This window comes from Ursus arctos, unplaced genomic scaffold, assembly GCF_023065955.2.
Source record: "Ursus arctos isolate Adak ecotype North America unplaced genomic scaffold, UrsArc2.0 scaffold_12, whole genome shotgun sequence".
Lineage (NCBI taxonomy): Eukaryota > Metazoa > Chordata > Mammalia > Carnivora > Ursidae > Ursus > Ursus arctos.
The window spans coordinates 57,646,972-57,661,815 of NW_026622786.1; the positions used below are offsets into that span (position 1 = coordinate 57,646,972).

Here is a 14,844-nt window from a genome sequence, read left to right on the forward strand (position 1 = left end):
GTGTAGAGGGCAGGAAATGTAGACAGGGCTCAGAGGCTGCCAGTGAGAACACGAAGCGAAAATATTTCCTGTTCTTGCTCCACTGTAGCATTTAGCAAGTTGTTGTTGTTTTAATAATCATTAGTTTATATGTCTGTCTGTACCCTAAACTCTGAGCTCTATTAAGTCAAGAGCCCAATTATTTCCCAATCCCCAGTGTCTATATTAGTGCCTGGCACCTTGAATGAGTAAATGAGATATATTTGGAAGAAAACAAAACAAATTTAGTGGCTAACTAGTGAGAGAAAGTAAGACAATCAGAGACAAGAAAGACGTCTGGGGTCTAAGAACAGGCAATGTGGCCATATGAGTCACATCTTGTTATTTTTGGTACTTCTGATGCTTTCAATCTGTGGTCTTACTGCCCCTGGAGAGACTGCGCCTGGCAGGGCCGGCAATTCCCAGAGATAGCAAAGGCCTCACCCCATCTGTGAGCATGCCTTTCATGTGCAAGCTAACTACTCCAGAGCCCACCTACCCCCACCTCCTCTATGGGCTACTGCTTCCCTGCTCTAAGCACCCAGGGCCGGGTCCCAGAGGGCTACGGACAGCTCTGCGGTTCCGCATGACGGTATGGCGTGCCCCCTCCTCTTGAGAACTGTGAGCAACAAACTATCCTTTCAGTGGCAATTGTCCCCTGATCTGTTGGCCTCGTCATACAGGAATAATAATAAAATCTACATTTTGCAATAGTGGCTTAGTGAAAAGAACATAGGCTTTGGAAACAGACAGACTCAGGTTCAAATTCATGGTCTACACTTATATTCTGTGGTACTGAGGAAAAGTTACTTGACCTCCCAGAGCCTCACCTCCTACAACTGTAAAATGGTGATAATAAAATTCGCCTTGCAGGGGTGCCTGGTGTATAGGTGGCTCTCAGTTCATAACATCCATTATTTAAAAAAAGGGGATGCCACCAAAAGGGCAAGAGTGGTTGGGAGAAGAGAATCTCAAATGGTCAACTGCTCTTTGTTCTTCCTCCCAACAGCATCTAATAGTAAAGGCCCACGCTGGCTAGCAAAGACCAAGCCAGTTTTTCAAATAACTAAGCACTCATTGCAAAAGCCTGGACTGCCTGATCCTAGGGTTGATCTCTCCATTTATGTCCTATTCTTGAATGCATTTAGCACAGTATAGAACACAGTGTCCTATTCGTGGTTATTTATTTCCCAGTGAAATAACCAGTTTAACCACAATGACCGTGTTTGCCAAGTAGTTGCCTTAGAAATACATAGACAGAGCTCGCCTAACTTTATGACTGCTTGCTTATTTCCTCCATCTTCTCAGATTTCAGCTCTGAGAGCAAGCAGAAAAGTCTACAAGCGATATGGATAGGTAGGCAGCTTGAGCTGGATAGAGTCAGATCTTCAGGATGGCTTTCTAGATCAAGAGGGAAACACCGTCTTATGATATACACCTAGGGTTGGATTTTTAGGTCCTTCCTTATAAAGGTGGCATTGGAACACGGGAGAGACAGAAACACAACACAGTATAACAGAGATCATAAATGGGTAGTACGAGAGGACATCTGGCCCACAGATGTATTTTATTTGGGTTATATAATGTTTAAAAACATCAGCCAATATTTTTAAATTGGGAGATTCTACTTAAAATCCAGATTTGGGTGTCTCTTGAAGAACCAGCATATGCAAGACACTGGGCCACCCATATTCCCCCATGGCAAGAATCAGCTGGAGCCGAGTAATGACTGATCCCTTCAGACAGGACTGTACCCTTCAGTATACAGAAGACACCACCGCTCCCCACCCCTCCACCCCCAACAAAAGACACCAGATTTCACCAATTTCTCATCATGACTGCACGCATGTTTTACTTGTAGGAGAGACGTATTTCTCTACGCCCATCTCTCTATGAAAAGAAGGAACATGAAATCATTCCCTAGAGTGCCATGAGTTGAAAGAAAAACTTCTGTCAGAGTAAAAAAAAAAAAAAAAGTGTTTGCCTAATCTGTTTATGCTATCTGTCTGACTCCTTTAGGCATTTGAGTTTCAGACTCTTGAAATGACAGAGAGAACACAGACAGGGGGTCCTGAGACCTGAGTCAGTTCTGGCTCAGGGAATGACCTTAAACAATACCGTTTCTAATTGTCTCTCTACAACATTTAATAAATTAACACGACAAATAGCCAAGTATTTGTAAAATTAGACAAAGGACGGCAATTGCCTGAGATCTCAAAACTGTGGGCACAGAGTTCATAGGCAAGAAAAACACATGACAAAGCCAAGTTTAGAATCTCAGAATTTTAGGTTCTATGATCATTTTGCCGAGACAAAGCTATCTTATGGCATGATGGGCTTTTCTCTATTAAAACCAACTTTATGTATTAGTCTGGAGGCTTTTACTTTACTTTGCGGATAACGGAATCATTAGGCTCAGAGAAATGTTCATTGCCACTACTCTTTTTGCCATTTGCATTTACCTGAAATGTCACTTTTTTCATCTCAGTTCTTCCAACTCTTTACTTAACTTCATCTTCTTATCTCAAAGTGAAAACATTTTGTCCGATTTTTCCCAGCCTTAAAATTCTCATAAAAATCTAATGAAAGAAGAAAGCCCAACCTAGACCATTTCTTTTATGTTGCTGGAAAGAACTGTGGGTTTCAATACTGAACTGTTCCTAAGAACAACAAACATTCCTGAAAGAAAACGTAAACTGTTTTTTTTCCCTCCGACAACTTTAATATTAGCTTGAGCGAGAACAACTTCACTTACAAGTGGACAAATTCTGATTTAATCCAGGACTAGTTTAGTCAGTCTCCTTCAACATCATTCAACATCAAAGTTAATAGCTTTGTGTATTTTTTAATAGCTTTGTGTATTTTTATAGTTTGTTAATAAGTTCACTTATTCAGGAACCTGATATGATATATGGCTACCCTGTGCTAGGCATCACTCTAATAATTGAAGATACAAAGATAAATAAAAGTCATTGCTCTCACAAAGCTCTGCCTGTCAGTGGAAAATGAGCATGCCAATATTCAAATATGGTCTCGACTGATTAGGTTCTTTATAGATTCCACAAATGTTTATTGAACATTTACTCCGCTCTAGGCATAGTAAGCACGGGGGACTCAGGAGCCATAGAAAGGCAGCTCAAGACTTCACACAAACGCTACTCCAAATTCTGGATGATCTCTGAGTTACATTATAGGTAGCCCACCTAAAACTGAAAGAACTCCACAGAGATTTCAGAAGGTGCTCATCACAGGAAAGACAAAACTTGAGAGTTTGAGTTCAACCTAATAAACTATCTGTTTAAAAAAAAAAAAACAAAACTCTTCAGGGGAATAAGAACAACCCCATGTCTCTACAATATATCAATTATAATGTTCCAGATATGATCCCAAATTGCTAGCCATTTAGGGAAAAGGAAAAGGTAATCCATACTTAAGAGAAAAGCCATTTAATGGCCAATGACTCTGAGATGACACAGATGCTGGAATTAGAAGGCAAGAATTCAGTATTTTATTCTAGATTTGTCTCCTGTGGCAAGGGGAAAAAAAAGCAAAAATAAAGTCTTGGGACTACGTCAAAATAAAAAGTTTCTGCACAGCAGAAGAAACAATCAACAAAACTGAAAGACAACCTACTGAAAAGGAGAAGATATTTGCAAAAGACATATCTGATAAGGGATTAGTATCCAAAATACATAAAGAACTTATACAAATAGGTGAAGGGGATTGAGAGTACATTTATCTTGGTGAGCACTGAGTAATATATGGAATTGCTGACTCACTCTATTGTATACCTGAAACTAATAGAACACTACGTTAACTACACTGGAATTAAAATAAAATAAAGAACATATACGTATAATGTCAGTGAAATGTCAGTCAGAGAAAGGCAAATACCATATGATTTTACTCATATGTGGAATTTAAGAAAGAAAACAAACAAACAAAGAAAAAAAGAGACAAACAAAAAACAGACTCTTAACTATAGAGAACAAACTGATGGTTACCAGAGGGGAGGTTGGGGGCAGGGGGGACTGGGTGAAACAGGTGAAGGGAATTAAGAGTACACTTATCATTACGAGCACTGGGTAATATACAGAACTGTTGAATCATTGTATTGTATACCTGAAATGAATATAACACTGTATGCTAATTATACTGAAAATAAAAAAATACAACAAAATCAACATGAATAAAAAAATTCATCATATATCCCAAAATGGAGCAGAGGTGAGAAGAACACTATAAAATTGTTGCTTGATCTGAACACTGGTATGTTTTGACATTTTTTTTTTTTTAAATATTTTATTTATTTATTTGACAGAGATAGAGACAGCCAGCGAGAGAGGGAACACAAGGAGGGGGAGTGGGAAAGGAAGAAGCAGGCTCCCAGCGGAGGAGCCCAATGTGGGGCTCGATCCCAGAACGCTGGGATCACGCCCTGAGACGAAGGCAGTCGCTTAACAACTGAGCCACCCAGGCGCCCCGACATTGTTGAATGTCAATAAATACTGCTTAAATACCACTGCTCACCTTAATAAATAAATAAACATTTAAATAAATAATAAATAAATTTAAAAAATGAATTCAGTAGTTTAATAATGCTTTAGGATATAAAGGGTAATACTGTCAAAATCAACAAATAGATTAAAAGCAAAAACTATTAAAAATGGAAATTCTAGTATTGAAAAAGATAATATTTGAAATATTTAGTGGATAGGCCTCACAGCTAATTGAAGATCACAGACAAGAGTCAATGAACTTGAAAACAGACCAACAGAGACAGTATCTAATTGTGAGAGAGAAAGGGGGGGAGGGAGAGAGGAAGAGAGGGATGGAGGGGGTGATGGAGGGAGGGGGAGAGAGGGAGAGAGAGAGAGATGTAGGGGAGGTAGAGAGACACAGAATGTAAAAAAAAAAAAAAAAATCCCTCACAGGCCTGTGGGACCATAGCCAAGGGTCTCGTATATACACAACTGGAGTCACAGTAGGATGAATAAGAGCAAAATGGGACCTTGGTACTGAGGTAGGGCTGTCGGTGTGGGTGCCAGCCGAGATGCCCATGTGTAATATAGACCCATCCTCTGAAGACATGAATGGTATCATCCCCTAGGAAAAATACCTAAGCCAGGGGTGGTACTGGCTCATGAGAACCAAACCTCTACTATATTTGATACATGAAGATCTGCCCTATCTACTGCCTGTAAAACATTTGTCTTATTGCTCCTAGCTGCACAATGCTGATGTTTCTTATTACCGCATTAGGGAATGTATTCTTGTCATGGGCCACCACCTATGCCGAAATTTACAATCACTCTAAACGCTGGGTATGTGGAAAGGACCTCTTCCTGGGTCACTGGAGCACCACAGTTCCAAGTACTTTCTTTTGTCTTATGGGTATATTAATCTTGTATTGCTGTTTATATTGCTGCTGTGGCATACGGATGTAATATTTATTTATATTTAAATAAATAAATGCTGACAATTTCCCAAACTTGGTGAACGACAGAAATTTACAAATTCAAGAAGTTTAGCAAACCTGGGAAAAGAAGGATACGTCCAAAGAACACCATGTGTGGGCATACCACAATAATCAAAGATTAAGAGAAAATCAAGAAAGTAGTAGAAAGAAAAATAATATACTGCAGACATGGTAAAAACAATACAAATGATGGTTGACTTCTCATAAGAAACAATGGTGCCAGAATACAAAACAGTAACATCTTTAAGCGCTGAAGGAAAACAAACAAAAAACCCATCAACCAAGAATTCTATATTGAGCAAAAATATCTTTCAAGATAGAAGGTATAGTAAATTCATAACAACAACAACAAAAAACTAAGGCAATTTTTTTCTTTTTTTTTGCCAGTAGCTGTAAGAGATGAATAAATGCTAAAGGAAGTTTGTCAGGCTGAAGGCAAGTACCAGACAGAAATTTAAATTTTCAGAAAGAAATGTAAAAAAATGGAAATGGTAAATATGTAGGTAAATACAAAAGATAATGTTTATTTATCAGAATCTCTTTGAAATACATATGACTGTTACGGATGGAATCGTATCCTCCCAAAATTCAGATGCGAAGCCCCATCTCTCCATGTGACTGTATTTGTAAATGGGGACTTGATGGAAGTAAATAAGGTTATATGAGGTCATAAGGGTGGGGCCCTAATCCAACAGAATTGCTGTCCTTATAAGAAGAGCCAGGATCACCAAAGCCCTCTCGCTACATGCATGCACCTGGAAAAGGCCATGTGAGGACACAGTTAGAAGGCTCTGACTGCAAGCCAAGAAGAGAGCCTGCACGAAAAACTGAACTTTTCAGCACTTTGACCATGGACTTCTAGCCTCAAAACTGTAAGAAAATGAGTGTTTACTGTTTAAGCCACCCAGTCATTGGTATTTTGTTACGGCATGCTGGACAGACTACTACATTATTTAAGGCAAACAACCTAGCAGCTACTATATTGTTGGACGTAGAGCATCTGTAGGCACCATATATACTATCTATCACTACAGCAGAAAGAGTTGGGGGGTGGCAAAGGGAACTATAGAGTTGAATGCTTTTATATTTTACATGAAGTTATACAATATATAGTCTAAGTAGATTGAAAAGTTTAGGACATTTATTATATGTAGTTCCTAAAGAAATCATTTAAAAAAGGAATTCAAGCAGAGAGAGACAAATATCATACGGTTTCACTCATATGTGGAACATAAGGAATAGCATGGAGGATATCAGGGGAAGGAAGGGAAAATGGAAGGGGGGGAAAACAGAGGGGGAGACGAACCATGAGAGACTATGGACTCCGGGAAACAATCTGAGGGTTTCAGAGGGGAGGCAGGTGGTGGGATGGGTTAGCCCAGTGATGGGTATTAAGGAGGGCACGTGTTGTAATGAGCACTGGGTGTTATAAGCAAATAATGAATCATGGAGCACTACATCAAAAACTAATGATGTACTGTATGGTGACTAACATAAGAAAAAAATAAAAGAAAATAAAAAAGAAATTCAAAAAATCATGCCTAAAAAGCAAACAGGAGAATTAAAATGGAATTCTGAAAACTGAATGATATTTGAATAATCCAAAAGATGGAAGAAAAGGAGAGACAGAGAAACAAAAAACAGAACCACCACAGAAAACAAAGAGCAAAATGGAAGACCTAAATCCAACAATATTCACCTTCACATTGAAATGTGCACCGTTTCAACACTCTAAGTAAACATAAAAGATTGTAAGAATGCAGTAAAGCAAGACCCAACTATATGCCGTGTATAAAAGATTCACTTTACATAGACCAGGACGGAGACAATGGTGCTTTGACTGATGGTGTTGGGAGTGAAGGTTTAAAAAAACCAAACCAGATGGCATGGTGATATACATTTTGGAGTTAGAATCCATACGACTTTCTGATTGGATGTCAGAGAACGGAAAGGAGGAGTAAAGAATTAATCCTAATTTTCTGGATTTAATAAAAATATAAATGATGGCGGTCTTTACTAAAATGAAGACAAATAATTGAGGATCAATCTAGACAGTGTATCAGTTACTAGAGTCAGAAAACTGTAATTCTGGAATCCCTCCTCCCCCTGCCTCCCTGACATTGAATCCATCTTCTCTCCATTGATAGCAATGCCATCCTTCAAAAACCTTGACCTCTCTCTCTTCCGCACACTTCACATCCAATCCATCAAGAAACCTCATCAGCTCTACCTTCAATATAGATCCCGAAACATGACCACTTTTTACCAGCTCCACTGCCACCGTCCTCATGTCTCAGCTCCTTTACTGCAGTGGCCTCTTTCTGGCACCCCTGCTTCCATCTCCCCCACCTCCACCCCACCGTTTATTCCCAACGGAGCAGGCAGCAGTCTGAATGATCCCTGAAAAACCAAGTCCTATCTGTGCTGTGCTCATTATTTTCCAGTGGCTTTCCAGTTCACTCAGAGTAAAAGCCAAAATTCTAACAGTGGCCGACAATATGGCTCCAGATTACCTCGGGAACTGATTCACTACAACTCTCATTTTGGTTCACTCGGCTCCATGTTTGCGGACTTCTTTGCTATTCCTGGAATACTGCAGGCAGGTCATCCTCCCTCAGGACCTTTGCACTGGTTTTTCCCTTGGCCTGGTATGTTCTTCCCCTAGGTTTCCAAATAGCTAACTTCCTTCCCTTCCTTGTTACGTTTGCACGTCACATCAAAAAGGCCTACCGTAACCACCGCATTTAAAATTGCGAACTGCTCATCTGAACCCATAAACCTACTTCCTCTTTTATTTTTAACGACTTATACCATAAAATAAACTTTATTGTTTTCTCATTTTATTTATTTTGTAGGATCTGTCTCCTCTTGTTAGAACGTAAGCTTGATGAGGGGGCAGATTTTTGGAGAGAGGCACAGCAGGAGCTGATTTATTCTCTATTTCTCACTCAGAGCAGTACCATGAATGGAGCGTAAACAACCGTCACTCTAAAGAGTTTAGACTTTTCTACTACAGATAACTGAGAGGCGTCAAGAGTGACAGGGTCACATCTATGTGCTTTCACCACAATCCTTAAAGAGGATGTTGGGGAAAGTTTGCGTTCCTTCAAAATTCATATGTTGAAATCCTAACCACCAGGGTGATGGTGTTGGGAAGTGGGACCCTTGGGAGGTGAGTAAGTATGAGGGTGGAGCCCTCATGAACGGGATTAACACCCTTATAAGGGGCTGAAGAGACCAGAGTTTTCCCCTTCCATCATGTGAGGATACAAGGAAAAGTCAGCCCTCTGCAACCCGGAAGAGAATCCTCATCAGAAACCAACCATGCTGCTCCCTTGATCTTCGACTTCCTGCCTCTAGAGCTGTGAGAAATAGAGTTCTGTTGCACATATGCCCCCCTGTCTATGGTAGTTTGTGAGAGTGGCCAAACTAACACATAGGAGTCAGAGAGGGAAGGATTAGAAGAAAGAAGGTAATTGGGGAGGTATGCAGGGACCCGGGTGGGTATACAAAAAATACAGTGCAAACCTGGGTGGGAGGGAACGCAGAAACATTTGTTTATGCAGAGCTGGTCTTTGTATCCATGAAGTCATTCCAATTAGCCAATGAGAAATGCTGGGGACACACCTAAGTCTACACATAGATTCTGTCAATACTATACACACACATTTATTTTTCTCTCATGGCCTTACAAAGCCTGCCAAAGGAATTTGCTTCGATGTACTTGAAAAGAAAGTCACACTAAGTCACAATAATTGCTTCTCAAGGGACTGTGCAAGACAAATGCAAGAAAACTCAAAAATGCAGCTCCACAAAAGTCAGGTCCAGTTCTGGAGAGATCTGGGTCTTCTGGTAGCTGACTTGGGTCTGAATCAAGGCTTTCCCACTTAAGATCTTGCTCAAGTTACCTCATTGTTCTGAACCTATTTATTCACTAGTAAAACTAACATAACAACACTGACCAATCAGACATGCTGTGCATATCAGATAGAATCTAAATCTTAATAAGGGACTGAAAGTGTTTGTCCCATAACAGATACTCTCAGTAGGCTGCAGGGGCTGTGCAATCTACTTTATGTGCTACCCTAACTTATAATTACCAGGCCTGTATCCAACCTTCCCATTAGATGATAAGCTACTAGAGGACAGGAATCACATGACTGTATTCTTGCCTGGCCCAGAGTCATCACTGTCACGTGATGGAAAGAATGAACAAATAAAGAGGTGAAATCACTATCTCCATCCATGCACAACATGTGTACAACCCAAGCCCTTCATACACCCCCTTGTGGAGGACTGATGAACTTCCTGAGGCTAGCCCCCCGATGAGTGGCACTGGGGATAAATGGGAAAGAGAGGCTTCCCAATGCACAAATGTTAAATTCTGAGCACACAGCATCTTGCTACATGGCCCTGGGGCTCAAGTTCATAAATTTGAATTCTGGGTTCAAACAATTCAAAGATGGGGCACCTGGGTGGCTTAGTCGGTTAAGCATCTGCCTTCAGCTCAGGTCATGATTCCAGGGTCTTGGGATTGAGCCCCACATCAGGCTCCCTGCTTAGCCGGGAGCCTGCTTCTCCCTTTCCCTTTGCCACTACCCGCTGCTTGTGCTCTCTCTCTCTCTGTCAAATAAATAATTAAAATCTTAAAAAACAAAACCAAAAACAATTCAAAAGTAACCCCCCGCCCCCCCGCCCAAGCCCAGTTATCCCAGAAAGCCAAAGGCACCGCAGAGGCAGTTGAGGAATTTGACTTAGCCTCCCTTACTCCACACCTCCCCCAGTGAAAATGACTCCAACGTAAGACAGACAAGAGTGCTTGGAGAGAGCGATGGCCAAGGTCCAGCTGGAAACCAGCTTCAGCATCTGGATGTAGTGACTGCATGGGCTGGTGTTCTATGGAAAAGGTCTGGGCAAAAAAGCTATGTTTTTTGCACAGCTATTCTGGAGAGAGTTTTGACAAGCACGAGGCAATCCCTGCTGGGTGCCCGATTGGTGCAACTAGAATCCATCATCCACGGGATGGAGGCATGTGCTCTTCTAAAAGGAAATGAGTATCAGTGGCATGAGCTTGAAACGAGTGAAAAATGAATCCAAAGCTCAGTCAAATGAAACTGCAAGAGGTCCAGAGCCAGAAAAGACCTATTCTATTTTTTTCCTTCATCCTGAAGTTAACCAGATGGAGATTTTTTTTTTTTCAGTACCAAGCTATTCACATACTTGGAATGAAGGATTTGCTTTGGGATGGAAGATCTTTTTTTTTTTTAATTGTAAAAATCAGACAAAATAGTTTTTTTCCCCCTCCAAATCTAGAGTTTAGGTAATTTGTTCTTTCTTCTCTTCTTTCTCTTCCTTCCCTTCCCTCTTCCTCTCCTTTCTCTTGTCTTCTGCTTCAGATGGTATATGTTTGTGACTGTGTGTATTTGAAACAACGAATAGAAAACATGCAACTTCCTCTCGCAGTGTCCTATGTGAAAACAATGTGTTGTAAAACCAGAGATCAGAATTTTACGACAGAATGAACAAGAATAAGTAAATGGAAAGGAATGACGAACGGCAAAAGAGTCACATAAAAATGCCCCTGGTCGTGCATCAGGAACCCCTCTGGGATGTGCCTGCCTCCCTGAGTGCACATTCTTCAACTGTGTATTTGTATAACCACTGCACCTATTTCACAGGGATTTGGAGAGAATTCAATGAGATAGTATATGCCAAGCTCTTGGCATCGAGACTGGGAAATAAGCCTTTAAAATAAATATGAGGCATTGTTATTATATGAATATCATTCAAGGATTAATAAGATTATGTATATAAATCCTTTTCACAGAAAAACATTCTCAATAAAGTAGGATTTTTATTATTATTATTATCATCATTATTCTTATTTCATTTATTTTAGAGGTTGTTTCCATCTCTTGGCTTACCTTCTCTAGACTGGACTGTTGCTTTACTGGGCAGTCTCTTCTGTTCTTGATTGAGATTTTGCCCATCATGCTAGCTTTTGGATTTCCTAGGATTTTGCTCTCTATAACCCCAGGTCAATCAAGCCCGGCTTGTACGGTCAATGAAACTATATAAGTAGAATTGCCCAAAGTGGAGCTCCAAGTGCAGCTGGGTTGGTGACGGCACAAAAATCACTAACTAGAGAAAGGCCAACAATTCCCATGACTCCTGTCAAAAGTCATAGTAGACTATTACGAAAATTTTATTAATGGCCAAAAAGAGGTCACATTTTTTATTTAAACTCAGGCTCCTGAAACAGGCATAACCAATTCTTATCCACAAAGATATGTCATAATGTTTGGGCAAAGATGGCTTATATCCATAGCAACAGAGCAAACTTTGAGCCAAATACTGGGAAAAATATTTCCAGACTGACACAGATGTTCAATTTGCATACTAAGTCTCTGAAAACCTGTTGATGGACAGCTTCATGGACAATGCATCCTGCATAAAGAGTTGGTTTACTGGATCATTATCCTTGTTTAAAAAAAAAAAAGCCTCTGGACTGTGTCATCTATGAGTTCTGGGTCTGCGAAGGGTGATTATACTATGATGCAGGGTTGAAACAGGTTATATTTCAGTAATGGGCTTTCAATATGTCACAGAAAGGGAATGGATATTTAAGTTAAATGTTGTGTAAACACACGACACTCATTTCAATAGCAGAAGGCAAAGCCTGAGTCCCCCCGCACCTTCACACAGCAGTGTCGTCTTCCCAGCTTCCCTAGCACTGGGTTACTAAGACCCATCAGATGTTCTTTATTTTATAGGCACTGAGCTTCCCTACTACACAATGAGCTCCTCAAAACCAGGGCCTGACGGAGGTCTCATTCATGTAACACCTCTCTGCAGCCTGGAACAAGAGCAAGGGCACAGAACACGGGCTTCGAAGCCAGCCACCCACCTCTGCTTCCACTGACTTTGAAAAAGAATTTGAGGCGGCTAAGTATAAAATAGCCATATACTAAGAAATGGAAACAATGGGGATTGGTATCCACGGCCAGTTTCGGATCCGATTGGTTATCATTCGGTTGAACATACGGAAGAGTTGGTATGGGAATGAGACCATAAACAGATGATGTGAGATTAGCTAACTGAGCCTAGTTCTCCTTCTCCCTTGCTTTCCAGTGGAATCCAGTGGAATCGCTCCAAGGCTTGCCGATCTCCTGATCTCAGTTCTCAGTTCTCACTGCCACTGTCCTCATTCAAGCTGCGTGGCTTTATGTCTGTGGACTAACCGACTAAAGCTGGTCTCCCCACCTTCAGCCACGTGCCCTCAGGCCTTCTTCCTCAGAGCTGCTCACCAGAGTTTGCACAATTGAGATCTGAACATGTGCATCCACTCTTCGAACCTTGCACTGCTCTCCCCTAGTCTACCAGACAGAGATCAGTTCCTTAGCACATTCTCCAGGGACTTATGATGTGGTCCCTACCCAGCTCTCGAACTTGTAAGTCATTCTTCTAAGAACAGTTTATGCCACAGCTGAAACTCTGGACTACACGCCATCACCTCAAATATGCCTTGTTATTTTTCACTCCCATATCTTTGTTCCTATGCCAGTTCTTCTGCCTTGAGGAATATCTCTACCCTTCTCTGCCTGGTTGGTCTCTATTTACCTTTTAAGACTCAGCATAAATGCTTTCTCCCCCACAAAAAGTTCTTTTAACTTAGCTTTATGCCAACTCTGTGCTTTGTCCCTCTGGTACAGTACTCATCTCATTTTTACGGGTCTTCCGTCTTCCCTATTAGACAACCCCATAAACTCATCAAATTTTTATCAACTCCCTTCTATGAACGAGGCACTGAGCTGGATGCAAAGAAAAGTAGGATATGGCCCTTGCCTTTAAGGAGCTCATAGAGTTCTGGTAATGACAGATTAGTAAACCAATAAGAATAATAGGATATTATAAGTAGAGTTGTGTCTTAAAGGACAAGTATAATTACCCAAGTGGTACAGAGCTCTCTGAGCAGGGAAAGAAACATATCCAAAGGCACATAAGAGTAGAATAACATAAGTCATGGGGAAGGTGTGGGTAGGGTAATCTAGCCTCAGTGACAAGTACACGTGTGGGACTGTAGGGGATGGACCATGAGAGGCATGATGTATCCAGAAAACTATCTGAATGATACCCCCAAGGCTATGGAGAACCACTGAAGGATTTCAGCTGGTGAATTACATGGCCCTTTTTATAAAGTAGAATATCACTTTCATTGCCATGAAAAAAAAAAAAGGATTTTTGTGTGAAAGATAGGTGACAAGATGGGTTAGTCATCATTGCCTGGACCAACATTTATTCCTTTGCCAAATGCATGCTGCCTATGCACCATATGTTAGGCTGTATGTTAAGAGAAAGCTATTTTTTTCTGATTTAGGAGACTGCAAATCTTCCAGATACTGGGTATATGGGTAGTGTGACAAAATAGGCTGGCCAAAGCTATAAGAACATTTAAACCCATACCGAGAAAGTGTCAACTTACCAGTTTTCCAGTAACGCTCTGACCACCTTCATTCAGCCAGAACCCAGGGACCATGGCTGAGAAATAAGGGCCCCAGACACCTGGTACAAAAATTGGGTCTTTACTGATCTGAAAAGAGAGAGGCAAAGTAGATGAAAATAACTGACACTCAGGGCTAGAAGAAGCCTTAACCTCCTCCTATCTGATGTTTCTATGACCGTGAAATTCAACGTTTCATTAAATACCTTCTTTAGTAAGAAAGTCATTCCTTCCAAAGGAAGGGCATGGCTTCATCTTTGGAGGCCCTCCTGATAAATTCATATAGATGTCAGGGCAGCAAAAGAGATCATTTTGGAAAGAAACTAATGAGACATTTCCTTGCTGGTTCCTTCTCTGTGGTAGACTCATTGCAAAAATGCTCCCCATTTTCTACCCTCTGTGTATCCAACCCCTTTGCAATGCAACTTTGCAGCTCCTCTCATTGACAGGTGGAGTCCCCACCCCTTGAATCTGGGTCAGCCTTGTGACTTCTTTTGGCCAACAGGAGATGGAAGTGACACTGCGTCAGTTTTCCAGGCTTAGGCCTCAACTGCACTGCGTGCTTCTATTCTTCCTCTTGGTTCTCTACCTTTGCAAGAAGAGCCCAGAGTAGCCTGCTGGATGGAAGGATAGGCAACAGAGCTGAGTCAGCCCAAATGTACCAAGTAACGTCTCACATATAAGAGACAGCAAACAAGATCAGCAAATCATCCTAGTCAACCATCACTAACAAGCCCAGAGCACCAGAGTCACCTAGCCAACTGGTAGACCTGTGAACAAGAATACATGTCTTGTTGTACGTCACTAAGATTGTGTGTTTGTCACCTAGCACTTCTGTGGTAAGAGA

The 14,844-nt window shown here is 41.0% G+C and overlaps 1 protein-coding gene across 25 annotated transcripts in view; it reads right to left on the reverse strand.

Moving 5' to 3' along the window:
- The window catches only part of FGGY (FGGY carbohydrate kinase domain containing), a 399,022-nt gene that overhangs the window by 122,512 nt on the left and 261,666 nt on the right, over window positions 1–14,844 (reverse strand). For 23 of the 25 annotated variants that reach the window (XM_057310624.1, XM_026497979.4, XM_057310621.1 and 20 more), the window contains one exon: window positions 13,980–14,087. The exons of the other annotated variants lie outside the window; for them this stretch is intronic. In XM_057310624.1, coding sequence (XP_057166607.1) covers window positions 13,980–14,087 — 108 coding nt within the window. The remainder of the gene's footprint in view (window positions 1–13,979; window positions 14,088–14,844) is intronic. 25 annotated transcript variants of the gene reach the window in all.